Source organism: Larus michahellis, chromosome 23 (genome assembly GCF_964199755.1).
Source record: "Larus michahellis chromosome 23, bLarMic1.1, whole genome shotgun sequence".
Classification (NCBI taxonomy): domain Eukaryota; kingdom Metazoa; phylum Chordata; class Aves; order Charadriiformes; family Laridae; genus Larus; species Larus michahellis.
In genome coordinates, this window is record NC_133918.1 from 5,326,084 (window position 1) to 5,347,572 (window position 21,489).

General features: G+C 60.9%; 3 protein-coding genes across 5 annotated transcripts in view; 2 read left to right on the forward strand and 1 right to left on the reverse strand.

Moving 5' to 3' along the window:
- Positions 1–6,049, forward strand: part of ELL (elongation factor for RNA polymerase II) — a 54,899-nt gene extending 48,850 nt beyond the window's left edge. For 2 of the 3 annotated variants that reach the window (XR_012584467.1, XM_074565611.1), the window contains 3 exons: positions 2,027–2,198; positions 3,119–3,163; positions 4,161–5,058. Coding sequence is in view for 2 of the 3 variants with exons in the window: in XM_074565611.1 (XP_074421712.1) it covers positions 2,027–2,198; positions 3,119–3,163; positions 4,161–4,265 (322 nt within the window). In the remaining variant the exon portion in view is untranslated. Of the gene's footprint in view, positions 1–2,026; positions 2,199–3,118; positions 3,164–4,160; positions 5,059–5,837 lie in introns of those variants that run through there. The other variant, XM_074565613.1, reaches the window with a different exon arrangement.
- A 6,060-nt stretch (positions 6,050–12,109) lies between these two features.
- Positions 12,110–16,714, forward strand: ISYNA1 (inositol-3-phosphate synthase 1). The gene is made up of 11 exons (XM_074565422.1): positions 12,110–12,258; positions 13,000–13,124; positions 13,202–13,363; positions 13,562–13,691; positions 13,768–13,961; positions 14,044–14,193; positions 14,277–14,492; positions 14,582–14,746; positions 14,829–14,942; positions 15,049–15,266; positions 16,277–16,714. Exons 2-11 carry the CDS (start codon positions 13,011–13,013, stop codon positions 16,491–16,493), a joined length of 1,680 nt encoding a protein of 559 aa, XP_074421523.1. The 5' UTR covers positions 12,110–12,258; positions 13,000–13,010; the 3' UTR covers positions 16,494–16,714.
- A 1,425-nt stretch (positions 16,715–18,139) lies between these two features.
- On the reverse strand, positions 18,140–21,466 carry LOC141734116 (single-stranded DNA-binding protein 3-like). Its single transcript, XM_074565426.1, has 10 exons — positions 21,401–21,466; positions 20,559–20,626; positions 20,384–20,429; positions 20,232–20,267; positions 20,079–20,133; positions 19,884–19,954; positions 19,704–19,782; positions 19,442–19,470; positions 18,715–18,816; positions 18,140–18,413 (listed from the first exon to the last, which is right to left on the reverse strand). Exons 1-10 carry the CDS (start codon positions 21,458–21,460, stop codon positions 18,384–18,386), a joined length of 576 nt encoding a protein of 191 aa, XP_074421527.1. The 5' UTR covers positions 21,461–21,466; the 3' UTR covers positions 18,140–18,383.
- Positions 21,467–21,489: the final 23 nt, after the last annotated feature.

Genomic DNA, 21,489 nt, shown 5'->3' on the forward strand with positions numbered 1-21,489 from the left:
TAAAAAAAAAAAAAAAGGAGTGAACCCAACTTTGCGGATAGTTCCTGAGACTGAACTTGGTGTCAGATCTGTTCTTTACCTCCTCGTGCAGCTCAGGGTTATTGTCCTATAAACCAACTGTTAAATTACTTCAAGAAACATTGCGTACCTCGGAGGGGTTTGAAAGGATTAAACTTCTCCATGTTGCAGTTGGAAACTGTGAGAGGAAGTGGTGATCTGCTTTAATGTTAGGGAAGACAGGGCAAGAAAGGATTTTGAGAGGTTAGCTAATTCTTCCCCTGTTCGGAGCCAAGATCATCTACATAAACCAGTGAAACATTCTTCATGGGGAGGTTATAACCCCTGGGTTAGGATGTGAGTTGTTTCACCTCTTGACTTTTTAATCAGATCCCCTTGAGGTTAATTAAACAATATACTTGTCTGCTGAAGCACAAAAATCCCCGTGCAGAAAGCCAAAAATCTGCATAAAGCCAAACCTGTTGTCAACAAAGCTGGGTGATAGAGAAGCGTAGCTGGGGGTGGTGTTCCCCGGGCACGTCCCAGCCCAGGGTTTTTAATGCCATCAGATCTAGTGTGGCTGTGCTGTGAGGGAAGGGATGGAGGAGGAGGAAGCATCCGCTCTTGGCTCTGCCGGAGCAGTCTCTGGAGCTGACTGGAGGACGCATAGGGCTCTTGTATGGTTACAGAACCGTGGTTTGCTGGGCTGTATGAACCACACAAACTGCTTCGAGTTGGCATTTCTAACATTCAGAAGAATGCGGATGGCTGGGGTGGTTTTTTCCTTACAATGGATGTGCTGATCCCTCCTATAGAGGGACGACATTACAGCTCCTCGCTCCGTCTCCAAAGAAATCCTGTAAGGTTTGTGAACTCCTGTAAGGTCTGTTGTCTCACCTTTTGGCATGACCAGGTCTTTTTGGCATGACTGAGACCAGGCTGGACGGGGCTTGGAGCAACCTGGGCTGGTGGGAGGTGTCCCTGCCCAGGGCAGGGGGTGGCACTGGGGGATCTGTAATGTCCCTTCCAGCCCAAACCGTTCTATGATCTGACTGTTTTGATCAACAGCTCCTTAAATTATAAGAGGCATCGCTGCTGTTTTGCTCTTGGATGCATGTTTCATACCAGTGAGAACAACTTCCTTATCTCAGAGCAGCGTGTCCTGTGCAAATGCTTATTTAGACCAACCCCTTGCAGGGAGTCAGTTCTTGAAGGCCAGCATGCGTTTAGGTTAACAGGGTGGAAGTTTTCCCTTAATTTGATACCGACATTAGCTTATACGTCTTCGTGCACCGAGCCGGCACTGCTGCAGACAGACTAAGGTGACAAATCAGGGTCATCACCTACAAAGAGATGAGTTTTACCGTCAGAGAGGACTGGCTGCTGGGCTTTCTGCAAAATGTCTGGTTTAATGGCTTTTTGTTGAGCTGAATAACTTCCAAAGGGCCTCAAAGGCGCATCTGTTAAGCGTGAGCTCTTGTGTTCAGTTCACACTGGGAATCTTCAGAAGGTAGCGGAGAGATATTCAGTCTATTCGACGTGGTTTCTTGTCGTGCGCTTGCCACATAGTCATACTGTGAGCATTTTGCAACGATAGCTGAATGCTTTTGGCGTTTCTTTAAAAACTCTTAACACTAGAAGCATCGTATTCCTGCTGTTCCAAGGTCTGGCACAGATGCAGAACTCCATGTTCTGCGGGACAGCAGGAGTTAGAAAAGCTGTAGCAGCGCTATCTGAACGTCCTCCTACACCCTCAGCTGCTCCCAGGCTTTGCTGTACCTGCGTGTTCCGCACTATCTGGCACAGATAGGAAATTCTGGCAGCAAACACTGTCTTGTTTTACGCGGAACTCAAGGCAATAATCCTGACAGTTACCTCTGTGCTACTATAACGCAAATCGTAAGAGGCTGTATTTGTTTTCACATGCAGTCACCTGGTGGGTTTGTCATCCTGCGTTTGGCACTGCGGTATTCCCGCTCTCTGGAGAGAAGACTTACTAAACCGATTAACTAAATTGTTCTCCCTCCAGAAAATACGCGGCCATTTCCTCTTCGGAGCAGCGTCAGAGTTACAAAAACGACTTCAATGCAGAATACAACGAGTACAGAGACTTGCACGCCCGGATAGAGAGGATAACTCGACGGTTTACGCAGTTAGACGCCAAGCTGAAGCAACTTTTGCAGGGCTCTGAAGAGTATAAGGTAGAAACAGCAATATATCTTTTAAATAGCTAGTTCTGCGAGTAGCAAGGCTACTACTCGGTGTTTTAGTTGCTCTGTACGCGGGGCTGGTGGGGAAGGGTCGGTGTCTAAAACATACTGCCCAGAGCCCAGCACTGATGGATGCGGAACGTGCACCCAGCTGACAGCTTTGTGGACTGTTCTTAAAACAGCTCTGTGTTCTTTCGTTTTCAAGCTGGAGCACACATCATGGGACTTGTTGACAAGGAAAGGCCTCAGTGAGACAATTGGCGTCTTTAGCCAAAAGCTGCTGGAAGCTATTAGTGTATCCCAGCCAGAAAACTCATATTCGCACATATGGCAGCGTATCGGGGCTGGAAGGGGAGTTAGGACGGGGTCATCTGTTTCTCTGGAATCTTTGATCTCAATAATGTAGCATTATTCGACTCGTCAGGCTGATTTTTAAAAGAGCTTTAACTATTCATTATCTTGAGAAAGTAAGTCTCACTGAGTATAATAAACAGATTTTTACAGAGCACCTATTGTACTCGGCACTGCGTCCTCCCTCAAACAGCCTTCCCCGCTCTTGGAGAAATTCAGTGATTCCTCACTGAATTATTTTTATATTGTGGGGAAAGAATTAGTCTGAGCTGTGTGGAGGCAATGTCAGTGATCCTGCCAGCCCAGGTGCCTGTTGCAGGTACTTCTCATGGCTGGGGAATGGGGCCTGATCCTTCCAGTGCTTCTGGTGCCAGCACCAGTAGAGGAACGGATCGGTGAGGCTGGTCGTAGCTGTCAAATCTCATGGGGGGGGAGGTCATGGAGGGCGTAGATTTTGGTTGGTATTTGGAGGAAATCTGTACATTGAGCCATCAGTAAATGCTTGCCTGCTGCAGGACTGTCGGCTCTTTTGAAAATAATAATAATCTTTTCCTTTTTAGACCATCCATGATCAAATTTTACAGGAATATCGGAAAATTAAAAAGGTAAGTAAAAATCATCAGCCTCAAAAAAAGGCTTTTGGGTGGTGCCCTCAGCGTGACTGAAAGAGATGGGCCCCTGCCAAGCGAAAAGCCCAGCCTCTGGGGCTGCACGGCAGATCCTTGTTCAGCTCGAGCTCGTCCCAAAAATGATCCCTTCCTGATTCCAGGAGGTTTTGCGGAGAGTTGAGGCTGCTCCTCGGATCCTGGGGAGCATTCAGCTGCCTTAGTGGCATGCAACAATGAAATGTGTTAAATTAGCGCCTTTATCCCATCAAGGGAATAACAGTTTGTGTGTCAGATGCAGGGGCCGAGTGATAACGGGATCCTCTGGGTCTGGGGATCTTCTGGGATGTGGGGGGGGATTCGGGAGCAGTCTCTAGTGGGAGCCACTTGGGTGCGTGGTCCCCTGCGGGGCTCTTCGGAGCGTGGGGCACGCAGAATGCTTTACGTCTCTGTACGTATAGGCAAAACAGCAGTTGTTGACTGGGGGGATTTATGGTTTAGCTGGGTGAGGCAGGTTGGGGCATCCGTACGCTACGGGTGGGTTTGTTTTTTTAAATCTACAAATATGTCCCTGAGCCCTCTTGTCCCTGAGGGATTTAGGAGCCTTTTGAAGAGATTCTCTCTGTGTTGCAAGCTCGTCTTTGTTTGGCAGCTCCCAGGCTTGCACAACGCAGTGCTAAGGAGGGGGCAGGTGATACTTGCTGGGAGCTCAGGCCTGTGTCCCAGCCGCTCCGCATCGCTCACGGTGCGCCCGTTTCCGCGGGCTGAGGCTCCTGCAGCTGGGAGTCCACGAAAAGGGATTTTATTCTTTGCCTCGTTTGACTGGAATAGGTCCATTTTAAATGGGCATCTGCTCCTCCGGCTAGAAAAGCTTCATTCCTTGGTCGTGTATTTACGCTCTGAGGTCCGATCGCCACCTCTGGGTTCAGCGTAGGCGTCGCTGAGTTCTGAGGAATTACCTTCCATCACTGCATTTTCGTTTTTTTTGTCTTTACAGACTAACCCCAATTACAGCCAAGAGAAGAACCGCTGCGAATACCTCCACAACAAACTGGCTCATATTAAAAAACTGATAGCAGAGTATGACCAACAGCAGTTTTAGCTGGCACTAATCCGGACTGGGTAGGGCAAAAAAAAAGTCACCTGGACGTTACGTTCCCTTTTATACAACTAGATTCCTTTCAGAGATGGGCGTTAGTTCCTCGTGGTTGAAGAACTTGGGGATTACTTACGATGCCGGATCTGTCATGTCCGCGCCTGAGTCGGGTCGCAAGCCCAGAGCCCAGCGCGGTCCTCTTGAGTTTTAGCCTCTCTGAATGTTGGAATGTAACAAATGAAACAAAAAAAAAAAAAAGAAAAAAAAAAGAAAAAAAAAAAAAGGAGAAAAAAAAAAAAAAGGAAAAAATTAATCTGCTTATTTGAAGCCAGCATTTGACACTTAAGGGAAAACTTACCTAAAGTGAATGAAGCTCCCAAAGGTTAAGAATCAGTAGTTTCAATGGATTAAAGTTTGGCATGAAGTGTAATTACCCCTGGCCCGGGTCCGCTGGGTTACAAATTGTCCTTCAAATGGTGAGGAACTGGAATGCTGCTAGGTTACCTCCTTCTCTGGCACCTGCGACTGTTCATATGCAAGCTGTCTGCTCTCCATGGCACCGTGTTAAATACACCACGTACCCAGAGCTCTCGTTGTTTGTTCCTGCTTTTGTCATCTCCGGTGTGTGCTCGCTCTCCAGGTGGTTGTGGCAGTAGGAGGGGATGAGGATCAGCCCGGGGATCTGCACTGGGTGCCTCCTGCAGTGCAGAGGTGGATCCTTTATGTAAAACAAAACAAAAAACCACAAAACAAACCCAAACAAACAAACAAAAAAAAACCCCAGTATATTTTTTCTTTACCTGCTCATGTGTTGGGAAGCAGCAGGCAGAAAGGTTTGCAGCGGCCGCTCCAGTGCGCACAGCCCAGCCTGCATCAACCTTCCCTGACCAACGCTGGGGAGACCGAGACCTGTCTGTCTTTGACTTTTATAATTTTATACCAAGGCAGCCAATTTTATTGATTGCTAATGAGACTGGTCTATTTTTGTACAAAAAAAAAAAAAAAAGAGAAAGCAAAAAAAAAAGAAAAAAGAAAAGAGCATCTTTTTCTAAAACTGTGCCTCCCTTTTCCTTTTAGGCCAAGTGTTTCAGAACCTTTCCTGTCTTATAACTGCAGTGTTACTAAAGCTTATCGGCTAGGTACCCAGAGAAGTTCTCTTATTACCTGTTTTGACCCTGAGGAGAGGAGGGGGGGCTAGGGGGGGCGGGGGATGCCGTGCTTTCTTTGGTTGGCTTTTTTTTTTTTTTTTTGTGTCTTTCCAAAGAAGCAGCAGCAGCAAAATCCTTCTCAGAGCAGGCGCCCAAGCGTGAGAGAAGTAAGGTAGCGTTTTCCCAGGCGGGTCACTTCCAGTGCGGGGCTTTATCTAGCCAGCTCCTCGGTCCAGTCTTTCTTCCTGATTTTGTTTTGGTGGTTTTTTTTTTTTTTTTTTTAGTGGTGGTTTGGTGGTTTTTTTTTTTTTTTTTTTGGACTTGAAGGGAACATTTTTAGAGTATGGCCAGGGTGTGAGAAACACGCCAGAAAGCACAAAGGTGTCCTTTAACTCTGCTATTTCTTTCTCTCCCCTTTTAATCCTGCCAGCCTGTGTGATTTGACTTCTTCCCGCTTCCGTTTATCTCAAAGTAAAGGATTACTTTCCTGTGGCGTCTCCTTCCCTTGGAGGTTGCACTGAAGAGTCTTTCACCCTTTGAAGGAGCGGAATGGCAGAGTTAAGGAGGGAAACAGTTCTTAAACAAGGAGTATTTTAATCCCCCCCCCCCCCCAAAAAAAAAGTGGGTCCATCTGCTGTATTTAAAAGAAAAAAAAATAGGAAAAAAAAAAAAGTAATAATTCCATTCTGGCTAGATTGGTTTTGCTGCGTCGTCTGGCCAGGGCCACTGCCTTGCGTTGTCACTCGCGATGCTCTTGAGTGTCTCTCCCTGCCGCGTTGCCCGCAGACGCCCAGCGCTCGCCAGGACTTTGCCATCCCGTTCTTCAAACCAAAGCCCCCGGCTGACGGGAGGTGGCCCAGCTGCACGTTCCCAGCCCTCCGGCCGTGCCCCACAGACTGCCCCTGGCCAGCCATGGCTTCCTACTGGTCTGCGAGAGCCAAACCCGCTGAGAAGTGGAGCGGTGAAGGCGAGGAGGGGAAGCCATGCGATGTCGGAGGAGCACGGCGGTCCGTAGGGTGAGCAGCTCGGGGAGCGCTTGGGTCCCATCTCTGCCTCTCCAGAGAAAGACACTGGAGGTTAGGGAGCTGCTTCTCTTGTGGGCACACCCGTTCGTGTAGCGCTGCCTGCCTCCGGCGCTCCTGCTCCTCAGGGAAAGCTGGAAAATACACAGGAGTTCAAGGCGAGGAGCTTTTGCCTGGAAAACTTTTTCCTCCCGCTCGGTGTGGGCCTGGCACCTGGTCGATGCAGGAGTTCCTTAAGCAGCAGGTGGTGGCTGGTGGCGACGTCTGAGCTCAAGCCTCGCTTAAGGCTGCGATTCCAACAGACCTCGCCTGGCTGTGGATTCACACCGAGCCGGATTTCACCGGCGCCGTGGGCACGCGGGAGGGAGACTCGGGCTGCCCGGAGGAACCGGGATGCTGCGTTTTCTGGGACCCACTGTGAGATTTGTCACTGCAAAAACCCGGTTGGTGCCAGACCTGCGAGCGGCGGCGCCAGCCAGCAGGTACGGATTCTGGTGTTCTCCGTGGCGAGGCGGAATTCCACGGGCCTTGGTGGGACTTCCATCTCCGACTGCGGCACGCGAGGAGCCTGAACCTCGGCTGGCAGCAGCTACAAACCCAGGATGAGTAAATTCTCCGTGGAAACACTTCTCCTTCTGATCCTTAATATTTTGACTGGGTTTTTTGGGGTGTGTTGGGTTTTTTTTTTGTTTTTTTGATTTTTTTTTTTGTTGTTGCTGGGGGGGAGGGATAGAGATGGATCTCAATCTTTATACATCTGCTATAAGATATTTTTGCAAACAGAGTTGTATACAAAGATGTATTGTGTACATTTACATGTATATTCTGGAACTTCTAAAATTTGAATATAAAAACTGAAAATATTTAATGAATATCCAAACTGTGAGACCCAATTAGCATTCAACAACTTTCTGCTTCACTTTTCTTTTGGACTGTGTTAAAGAATTGTAGTCGAATCTGCCTTTTTTTTTCTTTTTTTTTTTTTTTTTTCTTTTTAGAGATTACGAAGCTAGGCAAATTTTGTGCTTTTTGGGTTAATAGAAACCAGTTCTAGGTGATTAAGTATGATCTTAACTTATTGATACTGTGTTTTACTTTGTAATATTGTACTGTGGATAAAACTATATTGAGCCATGGAGTTGGAGTTTACAAAAGAGCTTTTCACTTTGCCAAAATGTTACAATTTAAAGGCAGCATAGTCTTCAGCTTTCCTAATCTTTTCTTAAGAGCTAGTGTCTTTTTTGTACACTAAAAAGCTGAATGCTGATTTTGCAACATATAATAAATTCACTGTATTGGAAAACAAGCAAACAATAAGGTTGTATATTTCTTTTCAGTGCTGCTTACTGCAAGAGAACTCGAAAGGGAAAAGGTGATAAATGGCTGGCGAGGAGTTGGAGAGCAGGAAACTTAAAGGAACCGGGGCAGTTGAGTGAGATAAAGTGTCAGAGCAGTAGGTAAGAAACACCAGAAGGAAAAGGTCCTCGGTGGGGACCATCCGTGTTCCAGCCGCGTGGGGAGAGAGCTGCTGCCCCGCTCTTCGGGGAGGCTTTGCTGGGGCTCCGCTGGGATCAGCCTCTCCCTGCGGCGGCAGGAGCTGGAGATCTTCCCGCTCCAAGCCAGGGTTTTTGGGGGAAAAGCTGCTTTTGTAGAGGCACCTCTGGCTGGTTGGCTTTAGAGGGGTCCTGTGGGCACAGAGCCTGCAGGGTGCTCAGACCCGGGCAGCCGGGGCTCGGCAGGAGCAGCGGGAGGGCTCGGGGCTGGTGCTCGGAGCCTTGCTGCTTCCCTTGGGATGGGCGATGCTGGAGCTTCCCAGGTTAGGGAGGCTCTGACAGCACCTAGCCCTGCTCTGGGGCTGCTGGGGAGGGACCGGACCTGGCTCCGCTGCCTCCCCCTCGCCTTTGCCTCTCGGGAAGGGGCTGCTGCCTTTCCCGCTGAGCCGAGCTGGGTTTGACGTCTGAGCTCGCTCACGTCGGGGTGAGTCAGGTCCCCGGGGAGCCAAAGCAGGGACGTGGGTGCTGCCGGAGTGGCGAGGTGGGGATGGGCCTGGCGGAGACGCTGCCGTGGCTGCCCACGCTGCTGGAGCTGCCACCTCCGCCCGCAGGGCTGAATCAGCCGGCGAACGCTCAGGGTGCAAATAGCATCTTGGTTGTAGCGAGACTGTCCCTTTTTTTCTGCTGTCACCGTGGCTGCTGGCGCTGGCTTCTGCAGCATCCCTGGCTCTGCTGTGCCTGGAGCCGGCAGAATAGAACCAAGCATAAAACCACACCAGTGATGGCTCATACCGTAATGCGCTCTGAAAAGCTGCTGTTTCCCTTCAGTGGATGCTGTGCTGCCTTGGGATCCCCTCCTCTGACAGCGGGTGACAGTCACAGGTTCTCTGGTCGCGAGGCCGAAGCACTGGCAGAAGGTCTTGCTCGTTACCGTGTGCGTAACAAGCCCGTGTTCATCCGCAGCTCGCCCTGCTCTAGTGCAGGATTTTGGCGTCTGCCTCCAAAATACAGAGGAAGGGAAAATAATGCAGAGATCAAGTAACATCTTCTAACTCTCTTGGCTTTTTTTTTTTAAAGCTGGGGGGGGACAGGGAGGGCTCTGCTCGGTCCCGTCTCGCCAGCCTTGACCTTGGAGCTGGCGCCGGCAGGGGATGCTCCCACGGGACACTCGCCCACAGAGCGGAAGCAAATCCCCAAATCATCAGGTTTTGAGTTTCAAATGTCACCTCTGAGACAAGCTCCACACCCTGGGCCCCCCCTTTTTATCATCTTTAATTCCTTCAGTCGTGTGAGCTTCCCCCCCCGCGTGTCCCTCTGATGGAAGGCTGGGACTGTGCGGGAAGGGTCCCTGTCCCCTCCCGTCCCAGCTTTCCTGGGGAATTCCTCTCCACCGCTGGCAGCTCCTGCTCTGGCCGGGGTCACGCACTGAGCTCATTAAACTGGGAACTGCCCCAGTGGAAATTTACTGGCTGCGTCCGCTGTGCCAGAGCCAGCCGCGCTCCTGCCGCTGCCGCCTTATCTGCGCCCGGCCGGGGGACGAGGACCAGCATCTATTTCAGGTTCTTGTCCCTGTATCCCTCCTGCGTGACGAGGCCGAGCAGGTTCAGGAGGAGCCCCGGGGCTCTGATAATTCAGGTCACACCTGGGGGGAAAAAAAGAAAAGTGTCACTTTGTACCGTATGGGGCACAAGCTGCCCCACAGCAGGTCACAGGGGTGACCCTGTGGCCGCCTCCTGCCCCGCTCACCTCCGAGGGATGCTGGGAACACAAACACCCTGCCTTGGTTTTTTTCCTGCACACCTTTTTGCTCGTGGCTCGTTTGCAGGAGGAAACTCGTTAGAATAATTTGTCCTTGACACGGTCCGATGGCGCTGGTCCCTCTCACTGCTGCACCTCCCCCCCCCCAGCACCCCCAATCCCCCGTTTTTCTGTCCCGTTCCGTGCGCGGGTCTGTCCTTGGTGACGGCGTAGGGCTGGGAGGAGAGGACGGGGAGCTGCGAGGGCCAGACCCCGGGGATTGTTTTACACGGGGGGGGAAAAACCCCAGCCGGGGAGGGGGAGACAGGGCTTTTTGTGCCTGTCACCCATACATCTGGGGCTGCTTGACCTGCTGGGGGGGGACAACGGGGGGGTCGTGCTTGTGTCCCCCCATGGCTGAGCCCTTCCCAGGGCACAGAGCATCCCCTGGTGCAGAATCAGGCCCTGAACCTGCCTTTAACGACCCACCGAGGAGTCGGGGGGTCTCCCGGGGGAGGGAGGCGGAATTCGGTGGCCTGGATGCTCGTCCCTAGGGATGGGAGGAGGAAGAGGCGGGGGGTCTGCTGGAAGAAAAGAGAGGGGGGGGGCACCATTGCTGGGGGAGCGGGCCGGTCGCTATGGCTGCGGGGCTGGCCTGGCCCCCCGCCAGCCCCCCCGGCAGCTGGGGAGCGAAGGCGCTGGGCGACCGGCCCGGGCTCAGGGCCACCAACGCGTTGGGCGAGCTTTTTTGGGGAGGGGGGGGGGGGGGGGTGCCTATGGAGGGGGGGCGGGGGACGGGACGGGACAAGGGAGCCCCGCTCATGCGGTGCCGAGCGTGGGAGGAGTGGGAAGGGAGTGGGGGAAGGAACAATGGTGGGAGTTATGGGAGGGGGGGCAAAGAAAAAAAAAAAAAAAAGAGGAAAAGCAGTGGAAAAATACCAGTTCTGGGCCCCTGGCAGCGCTGCCCGGACCCTCCCCGCCCCAGGATTATTGTACAAAGAAATGTTATTTTTGTTTCAATAATTTGCTGAGGCACTGGCATTCCAGCGCGGGGCTCGTTTTGTCCTCCCAGCCCGGCACCAAGGGATCATTGTTCCTCCATGGCCCAGGGGCCGGACGCGGCCCCCAGCCCTGGCCACCGCCGTGCCCGCGGCAGGTGCCCCCCGGCCCCGTGTCCCGCTGGGTCCCCGTCCCGCTGCGTGCCGGGAGGACGGGCGGCCGTGCCAGCGTGTCCCCCCCGCCGGCCGTGGGTGGGTGGGTGGGTGGGTGGCAGAGCTGTCCTCGCCATGTCTGCGGGGAGCGAGGGTGGGGAAGGGGCCGGGGCGTTGCTCCTGCTCCGGGGGCTCCTTTGAAGCGGGGCCTGGCCATTGGAAGGCAGCCGGGCCCCCGGGGGCCACCGAGCGAGCGGGGTGCCCCAGCCCTTTCTCCGCGGCGGCCGGGAGCGGCCCCCGGGCGCCCCCACACCCCTGCGCTCCCCATGGCCAACGTGGGGTGCGGACGCACACGGGGCCTGGCCGCCCCCCGGGCATCGCCGCCGGCGGCTACCGGGGATGGGGGGCACCGTGGTGGGGGGCTGTGCCAGGGGTGCACATGGGGGGGGCTGCAGGGTGCCATCGCCATGGTCTTTGGGGTGCCCGTGCCAGGGGCTCCGGGGTGCCACGGTCTTTTGGGTGCCCATGGCGGGAGGGGGCTTCAGGGTGGTGGGGTGCCGGTGCCAGGGCTCTGGGGTGCCATGGTGTTTTGGGTGCCCATGGCGGGGGGGCTTCAGGGTGGTGGGGTGCCAGTGCTAGGGCTCTGGGGTGCCCATGGGGGGCAGGGGGGGCTGCAGGGCACCAGGGTGCTGGTGCCATGGTCTGTGGGGTGCCCAAGCCGGGGGCTACAGGGTGCTGGGGTGGGGGTGCCAGGGACCCATGGGGGGGGCTACAAGGATGCCAGTGCTGTGGCTTTGGGGGTGACCGCGCTGGGGGCTGCGGGGTGCCGGGGTGCCGGGGGCTGTGGGGTGCCAGTGCCGGGGGCAGCGGGGTGCCGGTGCCGGGATGGCGGTGCCGGTGGCGGTGCGGTGCCGGCAGCAGCGTGGGAGCGGCGGGGCGGGCGGTTCCCCGCGGCCGGTGCCCGTGGGAAGGCGCAGGGCCCCGGGGGCGCAGGAAGCCGCCGGCCCGGGGCGGTCAATGGCCGGAAGGCGGCGGCGGGACCCCCCGGCCCCGGCCCGGGCCCCGGCCCCGGCGCCACTTCCCCTTCCCGGGTCACCGGCCGCTCCCCCACGCCCCCCCCCCCCGCGCCTCCCGCCGCCGCCCCCGGTAAGAGCCGCCGGCGGGGCCCGGGGCCGCCCCGCACCTGCCGCGGGGCCGGGGGGGCCGGGAGGGGGGGGCCGGGGCCGGTGCCGGCGGGGCACGTGCGGGGGGGCGCGGGGGGGCGCGCGGGGGCCGGTTGGGGGGGGCGGGGCCGGCGGGGGGGGGCGGGTCCTGGGAGCCGATTAAGCGGCGGGAGCCGGGGCGGCCGCAGCCGCGATCGCACCGTCCCCCGCGGGGCAGCACCGGCACCGCAACCGGCACCGCAACCGGCACCGCCGCCTCCAGCGCGCCCGGCCCGGCCCGGCCCGGTGAGTGTCGGCGGGGAGCGCGGGCGCGGCCCGGGAAGGGGTTTGGTCCGTCGGTCGCGGGGAGCGGGGGCGGCCCCGGGCCCGTGTCCCCAGGTGCCCCCCGGGCACGCTGGGGCGGCAGGGTCAGCCCTCGTCCCGTGTCCCCCCGCGCCCCGGGGTGCGGGGACAGCCCTGTCCCCAAATACCCGCCAGCCCAGGGTGCAGGGGACGCGGGGACAGGGGCTGTCCCTGCACCCTCTGCCACCCCAGGGTCACCCCCTGTCCCCACGTCCCGCGCCACCCCCAGGGAGCAGGGACAGCCGTGGTCCCCATGTCCCCTGTGTCCCAAGGAGTGGGGACAGCCCTGTCCCCATGTCCCCTGGGAGCATCCCTAGTCCCCCGTGTCCTCATGTGCCCCCTGCCGCCCCCAGGGAGGGGACAGCAGGGACAGTCTCCTGCCTGCCCCGAGCAGGACGGGGACCCTGCGCCCTCCCGCCTTGCCGGGGGTCAGCGAGGGCTGGGGGGGGGGGAATCACCCCCCGTCTCCTGGTCTGTCCCGGGGGCAGCGGCCGATGCCGGGGCGTGCGTGGGACCGCACCGGGGGGCCGTGGGGCAGGGAGCCAACGGTCCCCACCGGCGGCACAGCCTGGCAGGGAGCGGTGCCGGAGCCGTGTCCCGGCAGGGCGGGGGGACCGGGGGGGGCCCGGGGGGGCTCGGCCGTGCCAGGCCTGCGGGGCTGACACCCATTTCCTCCTATTCCAGCTCCGGGAACAATGGCAGAGACATTCCTTGTGGAGAGCCCCGACGTCACGTACAGCAAAGACTTCATCGAGGCCAAGTACACGTACAGCACCGTGCACGTCTGCAAGGAGAATGGTGTCACCAAGGTACGGCCCCGGGGGCTGGGGGGGGGCCTGGCGGGGGCTCTGCTTGTCCCCACGTGTCCCCTCTCTCTGTCCCGCAGGTGCGGCCGTGCTCGACCCGCTTCACCTTCCGGACGGGGCGGCATGTCCCTCGCCTGGGGGTGATGCTGGTGGGCTGGGGGGGCAACAACGGCACGACGGTGACGGCGGCCGTGCTGGCCAACAAGCTGGGGCTGTCCTGGATGACCAAGACGGGGCGCAAGGTGGGTGTCCTGTGACCGTGTCAGGGATGGGGACACGGAGCTCAGCTTTTCGCATCTCCACCTGGGTCCTGCACCCCGGCCTCCTCCCTGCCCCTGTGGAGGTGGTCTGCGGCCCTGGCCCCCCCATTTGGAGGTGCTGGGACCCGCCCCCCCGTGGTGGCGGTGGCGGCTCATCCTCGTGCTCTTCATCCATCCCAGAAAGCCAACTACTATGGCTCCCTGCTCCAAGCCTCCACCGTCTGCCTGGGCACCGGCCCCACCGGCGACGTCTACGTGCCTTTCCGTGACCTGCTGCCCATGGTGCACCCCAACGACATCATCTTCGACGGTAGGTGGGAGGTTGCGGGGGGACCCCGCAATGGGGCGGGGGACCCTGAGCGGTTGGGTCACCCCTTGTCGCCCAGGCTGGGACATCTCCTCGCTGAACCTGGCGGAGGCCATGCGGCGGGCAGAGGTGCTGGACTGGCCGCTGCAGGAGCAGCTCTGGCCCCACCTGGAGAAGATGAAGCCCCGACCCTCCATCTACATCCCTGAGTTCATCGCCGCCAACCAGGAGGAGCGGGCGGACAACGTCCTCCACGGGTCCATGGCTGAGCAGGTCCTGGTGGGGTGGTGGTGGGGGACACAGGTGACAGAGGGGATGCCACCATGCTGATGCGTCCCCCTCGGTGGCATCCCAGATGGAGCAGATCCGCAGGGACATCCGGGACTTCAAGGAGACCAGCGGGGTGGACAAAGTCATCGTCCTCTGGACGGCCAACACGGAGCGCTTCTGTGACGTGGTGCCGGGGCTCAACGACACCGCCGACAACCTGCTGCGGGCCATCGAGGTCAGGGGACAGGGGAGGGGACGGGGGAAGGGAGGGGTGACAGCACCGCCCTGCTAGTGCTGAGCCGCCCCGTGTCCCCGCAGCGAGGCCTGGAGGTGTCCCCGTCCACGCTCTTCGCCGTGGCCAGCATCCTGGAGGGCTGCGCCTACATCAACGGCTCCCCCCAGAACACCTTCGTGCCGGGGGCGGTGGAACTGGCCGCCCAGCGCCGTGTCTTCGTCTGCGGCGACGACTTCAAGTCGGGTCAGACCAAGCTGAAGTCGGTGCTGGTGGACTTCTTGGTGGGCGCCGGACTCAAGGTACGCAGGGACGGGGTGGCGCAGGGATGGACCTGCCTGTGATGGGGCGGGGGGTGACAAGGGGTGACCTGCCCGCACCCCCTGCCCAGACCAAGTCCATCGTGAGCTACAACCACCTGGGGAACAACGACGGGAAGAACCTCTCGGCCCCGCAGCAGTTTCGCTCCAAGGAGATCTCCAAGAGCAACGTGGTGGACGACACGGTCCAGGCCAACCCCATCCTCTACGGCCCCCAGGACAAGCCTGACCACTGCGTGAGTGGGGGGCCGGGGAGGGGGGGCAGGGACACGATGACGATGGGGGTGACGGGGCAGTGACAGGGACATCGCTCTGCAGGTGGTGATCAAGTACGTGCCCTACGTGGGGGACAGCAAGCGCGCGCTGGACGAGTACACGTCGGAGATCATGATGGGCGGCACCAACACCATCGTCATCCACAACACGTGCGAGGTGCGTGGGGGGGTGACCGTGGGGGGGGGGTGACGGGGGCGTCTCTCGGGGTGGCACCATCCCCAGGGGGTGGCTCATCCTCCCCCCTGACCCTTGGCGCCCACAGGACTCGCTGCTGGCCAGCCCCATCATCCTGGACCTGGCCATCCTGACGGAGCTGTGCCAGCGCATCACCTTCTGCACCGAGGCCGACCCCGAGTTCCAGGGCTTCCACAGCGTCCTCTCCATCGTCGCCTTCCTCTGCAAGGCCCCGCTGGTGCCCGAGGGCACCCCCGTCGTCAACGCCCTCTTCCGCCAGCGCAGCTGCATCGAGAACATCCTGAGGTACCCCGGGGGTCCCCGCGCCCACGGCTGCCGGCTCCCACCCACCCCGGTGCCCGTGGTGGCACCCGAGGCTTGCAGAGGTGTCCCAGTGCTTGATAGCCAGGGTGCCAACGCCAGCGGGTCCCGCTGCCCGGGGGTGCCCAGCATCCATGCATGGGGTGTCCAAATCCAGTAGGTCCTGGTGGGTGCCAGTGCTTGGTGCCCGTGCCACCAGTGGGTCCCAGTGCCCATCACCCATGGGTCCCAGTGCCCAACGCCGATGCGTCCTGGTGTGTGATGCCCAAGGGCGCTGGTCCCGGTGCCGGGGGTGTTCACTGCTGGTGGGTCCTGGTGTCCTGGCGACAGGTCCCAGTGCGGATGCGTCCCTGGTTCCCGGTGCCCCATGGGAGCGGGTCCCAATGCGCAACACCCACAGACCCTGGTGCCCAATGCCCAGGAGACCCAGTGCCCCTACACCAGTGGGTCCCAGTGCCCAATGCCCAGGGCTCCCAGTGCCCAGGCGTCCTACACCAGTGGGTCCCCAGTGCCCGTGGGTCCCAGTAGCTGATGCCCAGGGGGGTGCCCAACACCAATGGGTCCCGGTGCCCAAGGTGAGGGGTCCCGGTGCCCAATGCTCGTGGCTCCCAGCACCAGTGGGTGCCAGTGCCCAACACCAGTGGCTCCCAGTGCCCACCCTATGCCCGGGGTGCCCAACGCCAACAGGTCCCAGTGCCCAATGCAGGGGGCTCCTCCCAGTGGGTCCCAGCACCCGTGGGTGGTCACGATGCCCGGGGAGGGGGGGATGCCCCACACCAGCAGGTCCCAGTTCCTGATGCATGGGGCTCCCAGTGGGTCCCAGTGCCCGGGGCGGGGGGGGGGATGCCCCACACCAACACGTCCCAATGCACGGTGTCCCCAACACCGCTGGCTCCTGGCACTCAAGGTGCCGGTTGCCATCATGTCCCCCCCCCTCCCCAGTACTGGGGTGCCCATCCCTAACACCCCCCCCTCCTTTTGTCCCCCCCCACCAGGGCCTGCCTGGGGCTGCCCCCCCAGAACCACATGCTGCTGGAGCACAAGATGCAGCGGCCAGTGCCCAGCCCCAAGCGCTCCTGCCCCGGGGGGGCCACCTGCCCCCTGGCCCCCAAGAAGGTGCCGGCGGCTGCCCAGCTCAACGGGCACCCCTGCGCCGGCGCCCCCCGGCCGGGACCCCCCCGCACTCCCCTCCACGTCGACGGGGCTGACTAACGGCGGGTGCCTTTTTGTATTTCGTATCAGCTTTTTAGGGGGAGGGAGGGGAGGGGGTGGCTTTTGGGGGGGGTGGGGTGGTGGTGGGGGGAAAGGTGGGGGTCCACAACCTGTCCGTCCCCCCGCTTCCCCGAGCGCTCGGTGCTGCCCGGCTCCGACGCCAACTCGACACTGTGAAGCTTTGTACCCGCCAATAAACCCGCAGCGCAGCGCGGCCCCCCCCCGTCTCGCCTGCTCCCTGGGCGCCCCCCACCCCCATCCCCCCCCCGCCCCGCAGCGAGAGCCGAACGCCGGCGCCTTCTGAAAAAAAATCAAATTACATTTATTGATGCGGGGGGGGGGGGGGGGGTGTGTGGGGGGTGGTTTTTTTTTGTTGTTGTTTTAGGGGGTTGTTTTTGTATTTTTTGGGGTTTTTTTTCTTTTTTTTTTTTTTTTTGGGGGGGGGGCTCCCCTGTTTTGTTTTGATAAGCAACGGGGGCTCTAAAGGCTCTGGGGACTAGAAATGGAGGTGGGGGGGTCCCTACACAGAACGACTAACGCCTACGGCGGGCGCTACCCCTATGGGGGTCCGGGGCTGCCCCCCACCTTGTCGGGGGGCACGGCGGGGCCCCCCCCCGGCTCGGGGCTGTACAAGGGAGGGGGCTGGGGCGTGCAGTGGCAGTTTGGGGAGGGGGAGGTGGAGCGGGGGGGGGGGATTGAGGTCCTTTCTGTTATAAAAGAGGAAAAAAAAATCAGAAAAAAAAGAAAAAGCACACAAAAAAAAAATTCCTTCATATTAAAGTTTTACAAGTGGTCCCTGGGGGGGGGGCGGGGGGGCCCCGGTCTGGCGCTCGGGGGGGGCCGGGGATCACAGTGCTGGCTGAGCACGCAGACGGGGCTGGGGGCCAGGGACCCCCCCCCCGGGGGCCGGCTCGCTGCCGGGGGGGGGGGCTGCTCTCTGCACTGGGGCCTGCCCTATAGAGCGCTGGGGGGGGAGGGGGGGGGCGGGTGCTCCATGGGGGGGGGTATGGCTTGGGCCCCCCCCACCCCAGCACAGCCTGGGGTGCCCCTGGCTTGGGGGGGGCGGGCTGCACCCACACTGGGGGGGGCTGTGCTGGCGGTACAGTCGTGTCCACCGTCGTCCCTCCCCCCCCCGCCCCCCCCGGGGCTTTGGCAGGGCTGGGGGGGTTGGCTATGGACCCCCCCACCATGGGATGGGGGGGGATGTCCAGTAGGGAGGGCACTGGGAAAACTGGGGGGGGGGGGGGGGCGGTCACACGCTTCCAGACAGTGGTGTTGGGGGGGGGGGGGGGGGGGGCATTGCTCATTAGCATTTCAGCTAATTGCAGCATGCCATGGGGCAAAGCGCTGTGACCCCCCCCTCCCCAAAAATCCCCTTGCTGGCGGGGGGGGAGGGACAGTGCCATGACACCACCACCCCCCCCCCCCCCAAAATCCCCCTCCCCATGCCTGGGGGAGGGTCTGGCACCGCCGGGGGGGGGGGGGGCAAAACACCCCCCACAGCAGTCCGTCATCGTCCCACCCCCCCCCCCCCCCCCCCGGCAGTGCCAGACCCCCACCCCAGCGCCTGCCCCCACCCTGGGGGGTGGGGGGGAGGGTGTGTGTCCCAGCGCTGGGGTGGTCCCTACCCCGGGGGGGGGGGGGGGGGGGGGGGGGGTGGGGGGGCGTAAATAAGTCGCATGACTTATTTATAATTTTTTTTTTTTCTTTTTCCGCGTTTTTGTTGTTGTTGTTGTTTAGTGTTTTGGGGGCTCGGGGGTGCGTGGGGGGGCCGGGGGGGGGGTGGGGGGGGTGGGGGGGGGTGGTGGCCGTTGGTAATTATTATTAATTAATGTTTTTTTTTTCTCTGGTGCGTGTGGGCGGCTGGCGGTCGGCGGCCTCGGCGGGGGCTCACACGCTCATTGTCATGCTGGGCGAGTACTAGAGAGAGCGGAGACACCACAGGGTTACCGGGGCGGGGGGGGGACACCGGGGGGGGGGGGCACACACACCGCCGACCCCCCCCCCCCCCCCCACCTCACGCCTCCCGGCCGCTCGGCCGAGGCGACCCCCCCCCCCCCCCCCCGCCCCCGCCGCCGTGTGTGTGTGTGTGTGGAGTCGGGGGGGGGGGGGGTGGTCCGCCATGGGGACGTTACTGGTGTGTCCCCCCCCCGCGTCCCCGGCTGCCGCGCCCCCCCCGGGCCCCCCGCCCTCGCCGCCTGCCCCCCCGGGGGTCCCTTACGCTGTCGCTTTGGAAGGGGTTTAAGAAATTGCTGCTCAGCTCGGCGTCGTCCCGCGGGGTCCCGGGGGGGTTGCTCAGCGCCCCCAGGTTACTGGGGGAGCTCTGGTGGGGGGGGGGGAGAGAAAAAAATGTTAGTTGGGGGAAATGGGGTATGGGGGGGGGTCCCCAGGGCATTGGGGGGGGTCCCAATAAATGGGGTCCCAGGACATGGGGGTGGGGGGGGTGGTGTCCCAGTGCATGGAGGGGGGGGGGGCAATAAATGGGGTCCCAGGATGTAGGGGTGGGGGGAGTGGTGTCCCAGTGCATGGGGGGGGGGGCAATAAATGGGGTCCCAGGATGTAGGGGTGGGGGGAGTGGTGTCCCAGTGCGGGGGGGGGCAATAAATGGGGTCCCAGGATGTAGGGGTGGGGGAGTGGTGTCCCAGTGCATGGGGGAGGGGGGCAATAAATGGGGTCCCAGAACATCCTTGCGGGGCGGGGGGGCAATAAATGGGGTCCCAGGACATGGGAGGAGGTCCCAGTGTAATGCGGGGGGGGGGTCCCCCCAAAAAATGGGGTCCCAGTACACGGAGGGGGGGGGGAGGGGGTGTCCCAGTACATAGGGGTCCCAATAAATGGGGTCTCAGTGCATGGGGGGGCCCAGCGCTATGGGGTCTGCCCATGGAGGGGGGGGGGTCCCAGCACCGCGAGGGTCCCGGCCCAGGGGCTCTCAGGGTCCCCCCACTCACCTTTGGCAGCCCGTCCATGTCCCCGGAGCCTGCACGGCAACAGCAGTGCGTTAGTGACCCCCCCCCCGATCCGTGTCCCCCCCCCCGCGCTGCCCCCCCCGGATGGCGGGGCCCTGCACGCAGCGTGGCCGCCCGCAGATGGAGCTCACGGACCGCGGGACGTGGCTGCAGCGGGGCTGGGGACCCCCCGCCACCCCCTGGGGGGGGACACGGACACCCAGAGCCGGGGGGGGGGGCGGTTTGGTGGTGGGGGGGTACCCACCTAAGGATCCGTTCATGTGATGCGGCTCCATCGCGCTCATGCCACCCATGGGCCCCTCGGGTCCGGGCCCCATCGGGAACTGGAAGGGAAAAGAGTGTGTGTGGGGGGGGTGAGATATGTGGGACCCCCCCCTCCCTGACCCTCGCCATCCCTGTTCCCCCCCCCATCCCCATCACTCACGTTCGGCCGGTTCCCCGCGGGCCCGATGGGGTTCATCATGGTGTACATGTTCTCACTGGAGTTGGTGGAGTCTGGGGGGGGGTCACACCAGTGAGGGGGGGGTGAGCATGGCACCCCAAATCTCCCCCCCCCCGCTAATCTCCACCTCCCCCACCCCCTGTGCCTCCTCCCGTCCCGCTCCCTGCGGACACTCACCTCCGGGGCTGGGCAGGATGGGGGTGCCGGGGGGGCCACCACCCCCGGGAGGGCCCTGCGGCGGGGAGAGGAGGGAGGTGGGTCGGGGGGGGCCACAGCGGGTTTGGCTGCAGCACGGCCCCCTCCCCCCCCCGAGCGCCCCCCGATACTCACCACATAGTTCCCAGGGGACGAGGAGGAGTAGGCGATCTGGGGGGGGCAAGAGGGGGGTCAGCATGGCGGGGGGGGGGGGTATGGAGCCAGCACCCCCATGGCCCCAGTCACCCCCCCAGGTATTTCCCACCCCCCCACCCCCCCCGACTTACAGAGTTGGCGTTGGGGTTTGGCCAAGGCCCGCGGCCACCGGGGCCCCTGGAAGGCAACAGGGAGGGGTGAGGGGGGGGGTCCTGCTGGTGCCTGGCCCCCCCCACCCTGCATGGCCACCCGGGTCCCCCTGCGAGGCTGCGGGGTGGGGGGCACGGGGGGGGGCGGGTGCCTTACATGTTCATGGCGGGCATGCCAGGGCCGGCCAGCGAGCTGGGGGGGGCACGCATCCCGCTGCCGTAGGTCTGCGGGGAGAACAGGGAGGGGGGTCAGCAGCCACATCCCCGTCCCTGTCCCCAACCCCACCCTTGTCGCCCTGTCCCCATCCCTGTGTCCCCGTCCCCAACCCCATCCCTGTATCCCTGCCCCATCCCTAACCCTGTCCCCATCCCCATCCCTGTATCCCTGCCCATCCCTGTCCCCAACGCCATCCCCATCCCTGTATCCCCGTTCCCATCCCCATCCTCATGCCCATCCCTGTATCCAACACCAACCCCACCCCTGTCTCCCTGTCCCCAAACCCATCCCCATATCCGTGTCCCCATTCCGAACCCCATCACCCTCCCCATTCCCAGCTCCATCCTTATCCGAGTCCGTCCCCATCCCCATCTCCGTCCCCACTCCTGTCCCCAACCCCATCCCCATCCCTGTATCCATGTCCCCAATCCCATCCCCATTCCCATATCCCTGTCCCCACTCCTGTACCTGTCCCCAACCCCATCCCCATCCCTGTATCCATGTCCCCAATCCCATCCCCATTCCCATATCCCTGTCCCCACCCCTGTACCTGTCCCCAACCCCATCCCTGTATCCCTGTCTCTATCCCTGTATCCCTGTCCCCAACCCCAATGCCATCCCTGTATCCTTTTCCCATCCTTGTCCCCAACCCCATCCCCATATCCCTGTCCCCAATGCCATCCCTGTATCCTTGTCCCCAGCCCCAACCCCATCCCTGTATCCTTGTCCCCAGCCCCATGTCCCGGTCCCCATCCCGGTCCCTGTCCCCCGTGCCCCCTCACCTGGGGGGCCATGCCGGCCATGCCTCGCGGGGGGTTCATGCGCTGCATCGGGCCCCCCATGCCGGGATGCCCTGCGCAAAGGAGGAGGG